The sequence below is a fragment of the Rhipicephalus sanguineus genome, chromosome 1 (genome assembly GCF_013339695.2).
Source record: "Rhipicephalus sanguineus isolate Rsan-2018 chromosome 1, BIME_Rsan_1.4, whole genome shotgun sequence".
NCBI lineage: Eukaryota > Metazoa > Arthropoda > Arachnida > Ixodida > Ixodidae > Rhipicephalus > Rhipicephalus sanguineus.
Window position 1 is genome coordinate 284,586,323 of NC_051176.1, and position 13,903 is coordinate 284,600,225.

At 48.5% G+C, this 13,903-nt stretch overlaps 1 protein-coding gene across 1 annotated transcript in view; it reads right to left on the minus strand.

The window, feature by feature from the left end:
• Nucleotides 1–13,898, minus strand: part of LOC119379156 (hexokinase-2) — a 44,076-nt gene extending 30,178 nt beyond the window's left edge. Inside the window, exon 1 of the mRNA XM_037648355.2 lies at nt 13,684–13,898. Within this exon, the coding sequence (XP_037504283.1) occupies nt 13,684–13,707 (24 nt within the window). The 5' untranslated portion in view covers nt 13,708–13,898. The remainder of the gene's footprint in view (nt 1–13,683) is intronic.
• Between the last annotated feature and the right edge of the window lie 5 nt (nt 13,899–13,903).

Here is a 13,903-nt window from a genome sequence, read left to right on the forward strand (position 1 = left end):
TGACGTAAAAGATTTCAGGCACGTAGGCAAGGGGGGGCCCCGCCCCCCCCCCCCCCCCCCCGAAATTCGTCCAGCCTTTTATGTTCCCGGGCAATTTTGTTTCTTTTTGCCATGAAAAGACTTTCTTTCGAATAATTAGGCCTTGGGCCCCCCGCCGAAAAAAAATCCTGGCTACGTGCCTGAAAGATTTCAAAGAGCATTAAACGAATTTCGGCGCCACTGGCTCGACGAAATTTCCACAGACTCGTTATGTCAAGCCTCTGGCCCCCTCAGAGGACAATGTGCTTCGATTTAACCGATTAGGAACTACGCAGGCCCAAGCAGGCGCCGTCAAAAATATGTGACGTCACGGCAAATGGTGCGGGAATTCCAAGGTGGCCTCGCCACCTGTATTTTCTTTTTGCGAGTTTTCTCGCTTATTAAGCGTCTTCTCGCAGCAAGCGTGGTGTTTTTGGTATCGTGGAAGACTACTTTACTAATGCGAGAAAAATCGTTTTGCTCTTTAGTGTCCCTTTAAACAAGTCACCGATGGACATAACAATGCTTTGCAAGAAAGTTTTCAAAGGTAAATCGTGGGAGGCTTTGTCAAACATATACACATGATGTGGAATAGAACAAAAGAAGTGCTAGCATATTTGTGTCATAGTATAACCCGAATGACATATTAGATAGAATTATGCTAGAGCCTACCTACGAGCTATACGCTTAGAAACTAACTTCGCCATGAAATGTGCGTTTACATTATTGGTTGCTGAGTGCTGTTTTCCCTGACCCTGCGCCAACGCTCATGCTCGTTTTTTAAATTCATTTTAAAACATTATGTTAATTTGTTATAATTAAAAATAACATATTTATGGAAACAAAATGGCCGCCATTGCAAGTTGTGACCCTCCCCCCCTTGAGATTTTTGTGGATTTACGCCACTGTTGGCAACAACGGCTCCGCACAAGGACGGCGAATCGGGCGAGTATGAACTTATCCACGATATACCTGTATTGCACCCACGTCACGGCCTGGAATTCTGAGATACCAGATGGGGGACCACCCGTAACAGTGAACGTTTATAGTGAACGTGCGGATACGTTTCTGCGATCGCTCTAGCCATGGTGCGCTGTATTTGGGCACGCGCACCTCAGCAGAACGACAAAGAGACAGGTGTCTGAACATATGTATATTCCACCTGCCAAAGGTCGTGCACAATCAGTGCGACTGCACGCTAAGCGCAAAGCGGTGCAGTTCGTGGCTGGCCCGTATCAGGCAAACTGACCATGTGCAGCGTTCACTTCATTTCACGTGAGCTCGAAAACAGTTTTTGATTGTTGAAATGCTGGGACAAGACGAAAGAAGGGCACAAATTACCCATTCGTAGGCACGCCATCCACAAGCTGTGGGAAGAGACGAATCCCAATTCGGCATCGACGCTCATGATCGGATACAGCACGCGTCATGAAGACCCTGCGCGCCACGACCGCGTGGAAAGACGGCTCCTGCAGAAAGGCGGCAGTCGCGGAGTCGATAGCGGAAGGCCAGCTGCCACCAGAAGACGAAAGTCGCACGGAAGAAAATGAGCCTGTTTGACTTTCTCAAGGGACTTTGAACGCTTTCATCTCCTGCAGGGTCACGAAGCTCGAGGAGTAAACGAGGCAGCTTTACCCGTGCGCCACTCCAGGTATAGAGCATTGATGTCCGTCGACGTGTCAGCGCCCAGTCGCAGCATGTACGGGTCGACACCATCGTAGTACATTCACACCTTTTCTTCGTATCAAGCGTGCGCTGACCTGATTAACCTAGCGTAATATGCCGCACTAAACGACTCCGCTAGGAGCGGGCGGCATGGCGCCCAGAAGGTCGCGAGAACTCCAAAAACGCTTGAAGCCAAAGAATGTGTGAATGGCGCTGCACAGAACCGAACAAAACGAGGCAATAGCTAATCCCTCAATATGGCCACCGCTACGGCGGAGGAACGGTCGTGAAGTCACGTGCAAGCCATGTAGAGAAGGCCATGGTTGACGATGGCTTGACACATTTGAAAATCCAAAACGCTTCTAAAATTCCGCGCGTGCGTTGGCCTCTGTGTGCCTCGGTAGAGAGAAAGCTTGCGCGCATCCACGATCACGGCAAAGGCTGGAACCGCTTCTGTACATTCGACATTCGTTTTTACGTTGCGCGTCTATCCTGGATAATGACTCCCTTCCGTTGGGGCGTAGCTTCGCTTCCAGGTTCTTTAGAGAATTTTGGCTGGAGACATTGTTAAAGACGCGAAGTTTTAAGATCCTTGCCAATACTGAACTCAGCCTTCAAGACGGTAATTGTCGAACGACGGCCGACTGCGCTGCCAGTTTCAACGCGGTTGAAACGCCAAGTCCGCGCACAAGCATTAGAAACGCTGTGCCAGCCATCTTTTGCCAACAGCGTGACCAAATGCGGAAGAGTCTGCCTTTGTTGTGCACGAGGGCTTTCTCTCCTCAGGGAGCAACTATAGCTGACGTCAAGCGCCAACCCAAAAAGGCGAAAAGCACAGAAATGCTGCGGTGACAGGCGCTACACAGGCTGTAAAACAACTGTGAACAGCTAAAGTCGCGCCTGTCGCAACGAACACCGGCTGACTACCCTTTCGGCCAACACGCGAGTTGACGTCACCTTTAGAAAAAGTTACGACAGTTGCGTGAAACATGAGCTCTGTTCAGGCCATTATTCAGATTGAAGTCGTAAAATGAGCGGGCATTCATATTCCCAACCTCAGTTGGAAAAGTAATCAATAAAACAATAAGCCACGAAACAAGCCACTTTAGTACCCAAAAGGCATGCAGACCCGCGACGTTGTCCTAACTAATAAATGCGCACAAGGACTGACGAAAAGGAATGATATGGGCAGTGCTTTTTTACAGCATAGCTGTTATGCCCGCCGTTTGTCCTGTTCGCGATGTATACCATCATGCCAGCGCGCGCTCGCTTCGTCATCTGCTTCGCTCTTCGAAAATGTGCGCCCGGCGCGCGCTCTCCCGCTGCGCCTATTTGTCCGGCGTGGGATACAATAACTCGGATGGGCGAGAGAACGAGTGCAGAGAAAGAAAAAATCTAGAAAGAAACACAAAGAGAGAAATAAAGGGGAAAATACAGAAAGAAACAGACAGAGAGAAAGACGCAGACACAAAAAAAGACAGGAAAAAACAGAACACAGAGAGAGAAAGAAATAGAAACACCCAATCGAACCCGATCGATACCTAGCCTTAAGAAAAAAAAAAGTCAGGAAGAGGGTCACGGCACCGCGACTCTCTTCGGGTGTCCATTGACCCCTTTTGGAAGGTAGAAGCAGAGAGAGCATTACGGCAGGAGTCACTGGACTCTCCTGAAGAGCGTTTCGATTGGCTTCCGTGATGAAGGCGCCGTCGTATACGCCATACATATCGCGCGTTTGCCGTTCGGCGCCGTCGTGGCGCGGTGGCTCGCCTCGCTCGCCGACGGAGCCGGGGTGGCGCGCCGCCTCCGCCTTCTCCCTTAGTCTCCTCGGTCTATTGGAATGCGTTGCGTGGTTGCGTGTCTTGAAGGTTTGTGCGATTTGTGTTCAAGCAAACATGCGCATCTTTGGTGGCGTTGGCGCCAGGCTCCGTACTCGAAGTGACGCTAGGAGGGCGGAATATTCGTGGAGCTGCGGACACGGACAACGCACGCCTGTTAACGGTGAGTGTACTGCTTTCGTAGGTACTAATTATACAGCTTTAGCTGGGCGTCTGCAGCAGCTCTGCGGAAGTAATCTGCCAGCTATTCCCAACAGCAGCCTGCGTCCGCGGGGCTGTTGCAGATGCCCAACTAAAGCTGTCAGTTAACGAGTTGACACCGTTATGCGCGATGCTGTACAAGCTCCCATAAAATGAGCGATGCAAACAATTATGAAGGGTCATTGTTTTCTGATCGCACATTGTGTCTGCCTGCTGAAGGTGCTAGACGTTTTGAGATGCGCTTAGTCTACTTCACACTAACATTTCCATCGACCTTGAGTGTGCAGTGTGCTTCCGCGCGTGGAAACGTGAAAAAAAATGTGTACAAAACGCTTAGACGCACTATATATAATGGTTTTTGTTGGCTTAAAGACGGTAGTTGGAGGTGGAGATATAGTACGATGCTTCCAGCACGTACGCGGTGGTCACTTAAGTTCGACACGCCTCTCCGGTAAGGTGAAAAGCTCGAGACTCGACGGCGCACTTTGTTGCGGCCGCCGCTGCGCACTCTTTTTCCCCTCGTTTCTGTTTGCTGTTTTCGCGGTTTGCCTACACTGCGATGACGTTCGGCGTTATAACAGAATCGAGTGAGTGTACGTGACTGTGGGAGCTGACGGCGTCCGCGCGCGCTGCGTGTCCTTCGGGCGCTCGTACGCTAAGGATGGGTTACGTTTGTAAAACATGCGGTCAGTAACCGCTCACGGCGTGCCCCAGCTGACTGCCGGAGGATGCGCTTGGGTGTCGGAATATGCCGGCGCAAAGCCGTGCTTATTCTGAAAGCAAATTTTGAAGCGATTTCTCAGAAGTGCTTTCATTCGTGCATAGCCAGTGCCTATTGCGAAGCGAGGTTCCCGCCGCCTTTACGTGAAAATGTTTTCGTTGCGGAATTATTTCAAACGAAACACTCGTGTAAGATGTGCGTACAGTAACGGTGTGTTGAACAAAAGGTGGTTTTAAATACAAATAATCAGTGTGTGTGTGCGTGGAGGGGGGGGGGTTCTTCCCAGATTCCCGGATCGCTTCTACCGTCTCTTCACTCCAGTTGACAGCCACATTCGGGGAAACGAAGGTGTCGCAATGGTCTGGTGCCTCACCACTCGTGATGGGAAAATCAACAGCGGCATTCGCCCTGTCAACGAAGCAGTTGGCCCTACATTTCCTTTGGTTGGACAACACGACGTATAGGAAAAGAGGCGAGCGGCACCCATGCAAAGGAGCCTAAACCAATTTTGTTTGTTGTTTAAAAGAGACTCACATCATCTTGTGCAGCAAGTTTGTCGCCAAGTGACGTGTTACAAAAGCTACCATTTGCAAGTTGTGTTTTATACGATAACGGCAAAAAACTTGGTTTCTTACTATGCCTGTTTGCATTTGTTGTTTTGTCGTGAGCCTTCATTATGTCTGTGTCAATCACTTATTGTGTAGGTTTTGCAAACTCTTACTGCAATTCCGTTTTCTCATAATATCACTTTCTGCTTTTCAGATACAATTTTTCATGGCTGCTCCCGCTGAACAGGAGCGACAACAGCAAGTCGCAAGTCTGATGCCTCCAGCCGTCACCACTTCTTGATTTATTCATAATCATAAGGAATAAATATGGAAACATGATGCCGATTTCTGAGTTTATTTTGCACCATATGACACTATGCACATCACAGTCGCACATTTTAGTTGGCAATCATACAAGCATGTAAATAAGGAATACCTCAACAGCTTAGTTGGAAATCACAGACCATCTTTTCGCGCTTTCTAGATTACTCTGCTGGAAAAAGTGTGTTGTTTTGACGAGTTTCATTAAAATAATGATAAAATTGAACTATTTTTTTGCAGTCGCTGGACATAACGGCAAGCATTATTGGACTTGCTTAAAATGAATACTTCACTATTTCCAACCAGAAGTCGCGCAAAAGTAGAGAATGGGTCAACTGAGTAACTTAAAATAGTTGTGGAGTCGCCTGACGCTTCGGTGTGTGTCATTTGACCCCGTAGGAGTGTTACCGGCAACAGTCGTCTGATCGGGGCGTGAATGCACGTGTGCCTAGTTAGCCTAGTCAAGCCAGGACCAGCCGAGTGCCGAACAGCTAGCTCTGCTGTGCCCCAGCCTTGCGCGACTCAGTGCAAGTTTCTTTTTTCTTTTTTTTTTCTTTCAACGACTCGTATGGGCCAGCTGGCTACTCGCGAGACAAACGCTGTAACCCCGCACGACCTGCCTCCTGCTGCATGGCTCCTTTATGCAGTGGCGTGTCCACACTAGGCACGGAAGCACGCACTGCAAAACTAGCAAAATTCATGCCTACCGATTTCAGATGCCACGCGTTAGGCTACCGTTAGTAGCAAACCAATTGTATTACAGCCACCTTTGACGTTACACTGTTTCGCGTGAATCTCTCTCCCCTCGTACCCTGACCTCGCCGCTCTGTTGTACATACGTCAGCGGTGGCCTTGCACACTCATCCCTCTCTCCCTATCGTTTACACCCATTCTCCCATTCCCGCTGCAACTTGCCGTTCACATGTCAGCAGTCTACGCTGGGCAGTTGAAGTGCGGTCCGTAGCAAATTGACATTTTTCCTTCCCTTCCCGCATCCTGTTTTTTATGTATGCATCGTTTAAATGAAGAACCAATCACTATTTCTCCCTTCATGCTTTAGCGAAGAAATCAGCTGGGATAAATTATACCATCAGGGTGAGATGGTATGATTTATGCAGCGTTCAACAGACCCTGAAAGGAATGCAGACACCAAATATACGGGTCATTTTTTTTTTAATCTCTCTCTCCAAGGTAATATACAGCTTCTTGGGGACCTTAATAACGACCGGCATATACACGACCGCATCTCGAGTAACTTAATATCAGGCATTTTTTTATCACGCAGTTTCAGGTTGAGATAGTAGACGTTATGAAACTGGACAGCGTTGACACTGTCACACTATTTTGCTCGTGAGAACAACTTTTTCGTCATCGCGAATTGCCCAGAGAATGGAGCCACATTTCACTCAGACTTTAAAATTGAAATAAATGCCATTTTCAGCCGTCCGTCGCATCATACCTGCAAGCGCTCCTTGTAAGCATGCAAAGTTTATGCTAACGTCTTTCTAACCTAAAATTGGCAGCTGCGTTCACTTAAAGGAGTCCTGACACAAAAATTTTCGCCCCGCGTTTTTTTGCTGCAATGTGTTGCTGGGGGCCTGTTAGTCATAACACGGCACATCGTTTACTGCAGCGCGCGACAGATAATTACTTACAAGCTCCTCATTACCGACACAGCCTCAGTTTCGGTTTGACAGAGCTCCAAAAACGACATGCCGCCGGGTGTAGAGTGCCTCGATGCGCGCGCCCCCTCAAGGCACCCTAGCCGGGTGCAACTAGTATCACCACCTAGCGAGTGAAACGCTCGGTCACGTGAGCACACAGAACAGTGACGCAATTCCGCGCGGTCTGTCGTCGTCGGGCTCATCGTCGTCTGATGGCGACGATTTTCTTGCGGCGGGGATGGAAGGAATTTTCGACGTGGCGAATCACTTCAGGTTTGACCCGCTGGCGAGGAGCGATTCGTCGGGAAGCGCGTCAAAACAGAAATGGCGGCTACGACGTCATCATAACTTGTACCGGCTGCAACGGTTACGTAGGGGAAGTAGGGGGGTCACCTCGGGTCACCTCCGAGGGTGTCAATGCACCAGGTGCGGCCTATAATGCTGGATCGCGCTCGTGAACTTCAAAATTCATATAAAATACTTCCAAGCTTTATTCGCTGTCGATATTTTGCAGATGGTACACGCACGTACACGGGAATCGATCCAGCAGGCTATCTCGGCCGCGAAATTTTGTGTCAGTACCCCTTTAAATTTGACTTATAGGGCGAAGGAAAAGAGGTTCGCAGTGTTACAGCTCGAGTTTGAGACGAGCGCTACGCACGTAGAAATTCGGGATCATAAAGCTGAATTTACGTGAACCACCAGTGACTCTGATGTCAACGAGCGTCAGACAGAGTAACGCTAGAAGTGGGCCACGTCAATCGCAAACTTTCGCCAAAGCTAGACAGCCAGCTGCACACACATACGGCACGTGCAACGCCGCTCGCAGTGGACGCGACATGTTGTGCGACCGCACTTAAAGGGACACTAAAGGTTAATAGCAATTTATGTCGGAGTGAAAGGTCAATGTTTGAGAACGTCTGAAACGTCAGCATTGTCAACAGCAGTGCTCTACTGGTCGAGAAATTAAGGCAAATATAGGACACTATATGCGCCACCAGTGGGAGGTTTTGAAACGAGCCCGATGAGGTCAAGAGTACCGAGTACAAATTATCAGCTACGTATGACACAAAAAGAACATTACAAGCATTGCAAGGCGTAATAAAATGCTGCTTGTGCGTTTCTGTTTGATTCATGGAGAAAAGAACTTGACGTTACAATTGAGAACGGCGCGGATTGTGCAAAAGTTCAGTTTTCCCCGAGCTACGCTCCGCTCGCGCCTTAGTGGTAGTTTCGTTATCGCGTACTGCTGCGTGCCTTGCACGCTCATGAAAGTCGCTCTAACGGAAAGTTCGACAAAATGCCGTGTCCATGTGATGTTGTGTAATGTGCCCTTCAGAGAAGAAACCACAGCGTCGGCAGCCGGGCAATAAAGGCAGCCAACGTTGGGCAAGGCGAATGCTACGTCAGGAGGCCTTCTCAGGCGCGCGATTTGAAGCGTGCTAACGCTGTGCGGACCACTAAAACGCGATTTTCATTCAAAATAAGCATTTTCTTGGCACGAAACAACCACTAAGGTTTCTGGAACGCTATTTCAACAATTAACGTCGACTTAACGTTTGCCTTTAGTGTCCCTTAAAGCGTGCGTGCTGGTTGACTGCATGTCACGCGTCGGCGCGTGAACCGTCTACAAGAAGTTGGTAGCGCTGGCAGCTGCGTGTGAACGTTACAACACTGTCAGCAGCAAGGAACCCTAGCGCGCAAGCAACACTACCTTTTTCACTTATACATACAGCACGATAAATTACATATGCCAGCAACTGCAACATGAGGACCGCTATATCTGAGATCGCTGGTCATCAGATAAGCCAGCGTTCTTTTTTTCCCCTTTAGCACGTGCGGGTCACCAATCTTCGTAAACGTCAGCCATTTCAAAAAAAAAATCACACAACACTCCCACATTTTTAAACCTGCTATCACCAGTCGCCCCGTCAGACCAGGAACAGCGGAGTACATGGCTCTCAACAAGCGGCACTGGAAATCGAACACTCAGCGGTGCAAAGGGTCCGCAGCTTGTGCAATCAGAGACAGCAAGGCAGGGGAAACGAGACCAACGGGGAGAAACCGTAGAGTTCATGCAGGAATGTGCAGGCTGCGCTGGACGCTCGTATCTGTTGCCATCCGGTTTCACGCTTACAGCACTCCAAAAAGGAGGAGGCAGCTTCCAGCTTCCCACTTTGGGCACTGCGCTGAGGAGAATCGCCCGGCTGCCCTGCCCTCTTTAGAGATTCTAGGCTTATCGCTGTCGTTCTGGTGTACGGCGTCGCGCGAACAGGTCTGCACATTCGCATGGTCCAGTGAAATCTGCCGTTTAATTGGTGAACTGTTACTGTGCAGAGTTGCCGCATATGACTCCCCTCCCGTAAGGAGATTACACAGAAACTACTGCGTTATCTCACCACGCAATGGTGGCACATGTTGCGTCATTCAGCATTGCAGCTTTAGAGGGACACTAAAGTGAAACAATCAAACGGTTTATATTGATAATTTGTACTCTGAGAACGCTAATGTCGTTAATTTCACCATTATAGATTTTTTAACTGAGGAAAAAATAAAGGTCAAGGTTTCATTTTAAATTTCGCGCCGAAATGGCCGCACGTGGCGTCACGTATTTCAAAGTGTATTTTTCATATTTTGGCGACATTCGCTACTCTGAGAACGCTAATGTCGTTAATTTCACCATTATAGATTTATTAATTGAGGAAAAAATAAAGGTCAAGGTATCATTTTTAAATTTCGCGCCGAAATGGCCGCACGTGGCGTCACGTATTTCAAAGTGTATTTTTCATATTTTGGCGACATTCGCTAAACTAAATTTTCTGAAGCTTGGTATGTTAAGATCTATGGCCCCCACAGAGGACAACGCATTTCACTTTTACTGGTTAGGAAATACGTAGGACTTAGTAGATGTCGTCAAAGTCTATGACGTCACGACGTTTAGTGTCGGAATTTCAATGTGGCGTCGCCACCCGCATTTCCTTTTCTTGCGTGTTTTCTCGCTTAGGAAGCGTCTTCTCGCGGCAAGCGTGGTGATTTTCGAATCGTGAGAGTTTTTACTAATATAAGAAATAGTTTTTCTCTTTTAGTTTCTCTTTAAAAAAGAGAGCGAACTCGCGCGAAAGTTGTGACATGGTGTGTAAGCATTGTATTCCGTCGAATGTACGTAGTTTTGTAGTTTAATGTAGCACGCAAGAAAAATGAGGGGGGGGAGGGTACTGAGTATAGTAGAGTTTTGTTATTGTGTGACCATATTAATGCTTCGCAGCGTGTTCATCTGAGCTAGTTGGAACAATGTATCGAACAGCAGAATATCGAACACAGGTGAAAGTGCGGTGCGCTATCTTTAACAGAAACAACCGCTGCGCGCTCCACATTCACGCACAGGGATCAGAACGTACTGGAAAAGGAAACCGGTTTTCCACTCGACACTGTTTTAAAACATACAGCAGCAGCTGCACTTGAGCCTCGTTGCAGTTGTAGGGTTTTTCCACGGTTATCGGCAAGCCGCCTCGGCAGAGACAGCTCGGCAGTGATAAACACGAAACCTGAAGCACCAGATGGTCAGTGAGACTGACTCCTAGAAACTTTTACGTGCTCACTTCTTGTTGGCATCCTCTGAAGGAGTTGGGCTGTTGCAACAGGCTTAGCGAGCATATCGTCGGGCTAACAATGCGTGTGTATCGATGGAGGTACGACTGACGGCTACTGTTCAACGTCTCCGTTCCCTACGACTGGAATCTTACAACCGACAAAGCTGAGCTAGTTGGTAGGGGTTGAAATGAAGGGCGTTTGGACGCGTGCACAAGAGAAGGTAACCAGACGCTGTTTGTTTTGTCTGGTTCTCTTGTGTCCCTGTGTGCACTTCGACCACAAATAGCATGGCGCCGAATTAGGAGCCTGGAGACGCGCGCGTGTTCGGTTTCAAATAACCGTGATTGACAGCAGCCCCGCTTCTGACGTAGTAATTGGTATCTTTCACAAGTACTCTGCTGGAATATATCGTGTAATAATGACCATGCATGGAATGAGCCATACATAAGCTTCCAAATCTCAAAATTTTAAAATGAAACAGGGGCGTAGCCAGGGGGGGGGGGGTTCAAACCGCCCCCACCCCCGAAATTTTTCAGTTTTGCTTGCGTATATATACACGCGCACATACAAACGCACGCACGAACATACATAGAGTATGGTTGAACCCCCCCCCCCCCCCGAAAAATATTTCTGGCTACGCCCCTGAAATGAAACATCCTTCAAGGGTGGCGCCGTGACCACAGCGTTGTCCCGCGTGTGTATGTACTACACGTTAGCACGCCTGCCTTTCAGTTACGTGAACGCCTTTCATTTAGGTGAGCCAGGCTCAGTGGTGAGAAAAAAAATAAAGAAAGCGTGCCCGTTTAGTACATTTCTTTACGCGCCATTTGGCACTCGCTAGGATAACACGCGCCGCTCGGCTAACCGGCAATTCTAAACGAAAACACAACTGCCACACCTGGCAGGTCGGGATATGTCAGACGTGATCGGGACCGGGGTAGAATAGTCTCCAGACGGGTTCCCTTTTGACATTTTCTTAAATGCGATCCTTTCAATCCGGAGCAATGTTCCTACACTCTAAGAAAAAGATCGAGTGTTCGGGGGTTATTTCTGCGACACAACAATAATCGTCATCCACCTCGCGTTATCACCGCGGTCCCGGCGCTTCCCGGTCACGAACGGCGCGCGCGTTATCAGCGTGACATAGCATCCTTGATAGGAAAGTGACGAGAGCCGGGTTTTGAAGAAAGGAAACGCGAGCAAGCCAGATGAAGATTATCGTTGTGTGGCAGAAATACTCCCCAAATACTCGATTTTTAGAGTACGCGAACAGTGCGCTCTAAAAAAAAAAGAAAAAAAAAAGGGACTAAGTTGCTCTTTTCGGCGAGTCCTGATTTTGCCACATGTATAACTCTTTAAAGACACACATTAACTCTCTTTTGAGTCCCACGACTCTCCGACGAGAGCGCAATAATCTCATAAGGGAGTTCGCGTGTCTCTTTAAAGAGAGTCATATACGTGGCAAATCAGGACTCCCAAAAAAGAGTCAAATGGTTTTTTTTCCGTAGTGTTGGATGACGCCCGCTGATTACCAGTCGGAACAGAATTCAATATAATTTTGTCGCAACATTTTTTTCGTGACACCACTGCGCCCATGCTATCGTCACAGCAGGACTGTGACATGTCATTTTATGAGCGGAGAGCTTGTGTGTTCGCGGAATGACTAAAGTTGACCGCAGCGGTAGAAAAGCAGTGATGAAGAATGACAAATAAAACAAGACTCGCATTAATTGCGAGTTATGTTACGCCCGCCGTGTGAGCAAAGCCGGCAAACTTTTCCGATGGAGGCGTCCCTGGGTGGTTGTCGACGGACCATGTAAACACTACTTAAAACGCGCAAGAGCCTAATGGTTGCGACAAGAAAACATTCGCTGCGTAAAAATGGCAAGGCCACATTCCAGCGAGGAAAAAATAAAATAAAGGAAGGAGTCGCAAATGGGGGCGAGGGACTGGAGCTGCTAGTGATCTCAAGGTGGACCGGTTTGCGCACCAGCAATCACCACACACGCACCTACGAATGACACGGACTCGGGCTCACTGCAAAGACGCACACGAGGACAGCATTTTCAAATGAAAAATAAGTACACCTTAAGGGGCAACAGCACCCATGCTCAAAACAGAAAGGACCTGCTGACTTTCGTAGCCTTCTCAACCAAGCAGAGGCTGCAGAAAAAGGCACTCGATACCTTATCCTCATCAGCCTTTCCATCGGAGGTAGGGCTGAAAGGGCAAGAAAGGCGAAAACGTGCGTTCGTGCGGCTGGTCACATGTCTGTTCACACACACGCGCGCGTGCAATGAAGTCCGAGATTTGCAGAAATCAGCGGAGCGTGAGGGATAAATATGCATTGCCTGGTCTGCACCGCTTACTGCTAGTTTTCCTCGAACAGCGCGACTGACGACAAGGTCGTGCGACGGCGCTGATGGATATTAACACACTGCGAAGCCTCTCGTCTGTCACATAGGAAAAACAAATTTTTGACACAACCGTGACACACGAAAAGCTACATGAGGAATCGGCCTGTGTTGCACCACTAGTCACAGGCCAATGTAGTCGAGCAGTCCTCCAGAGGCAACTGTCAATGAATCAAGGCTAAATGAGGCATTTCAGCACAGTTGACGCGCTTAGTCCTGATAGATGCAACGATATCAGATCGCCCTGGACTTGATCTCGAAAGGCTGAAACTTTCCGAAAGTAACGTGATTGCAAAACACAGCAAGCGCTCAAGAGAGGTCAATAACGCGCGGCGCTACGAACTCTGAAGGTGACCTTAATGCATGTGGCTGCCAGCAGACTCCACGCTACTTGAAAGTACAGCGCAGAGCGTTTTCAGATGGCACACATGCTGATACAGTAACGTGAGCCAAAACGAATGCTACGATCTAGGCAACGGCATCACCAATGAATGGCAAAACATACAAAAATGGAACTAGTCATAGCCTACGATGCGAACATGATACTCTATACGAAAATTACAGTGAAGGCAGCAAGTCCACGTACGTAGGAATACGAAAGCGTAAAATAAACAGATTTAGCCAGCACTCCGAGACAGCTAACGCATATACAGCAACGCGCTATGTGCCATCGAACAGCTGTAGCAGCTAGCGGGAAAGGCTTACCTTCTTTCTCTTTTCGGACATCATCTTGTCTCGCTCTGCTGGATGCAGGTCGCACTTGAAAAATGAAGAAACTGGACGTCTTTTAAGTGTTTTTGCCGAATTCAAGAAAGCCCGAGCCCGATGCTTTCTCGCAGACTGCGACCCCACGGAACACAGCCGATCCACTAGCTCCCAGGGCTACGCGAATGATGACGACTGAGGGCGTGCGTCTTTACGTCAC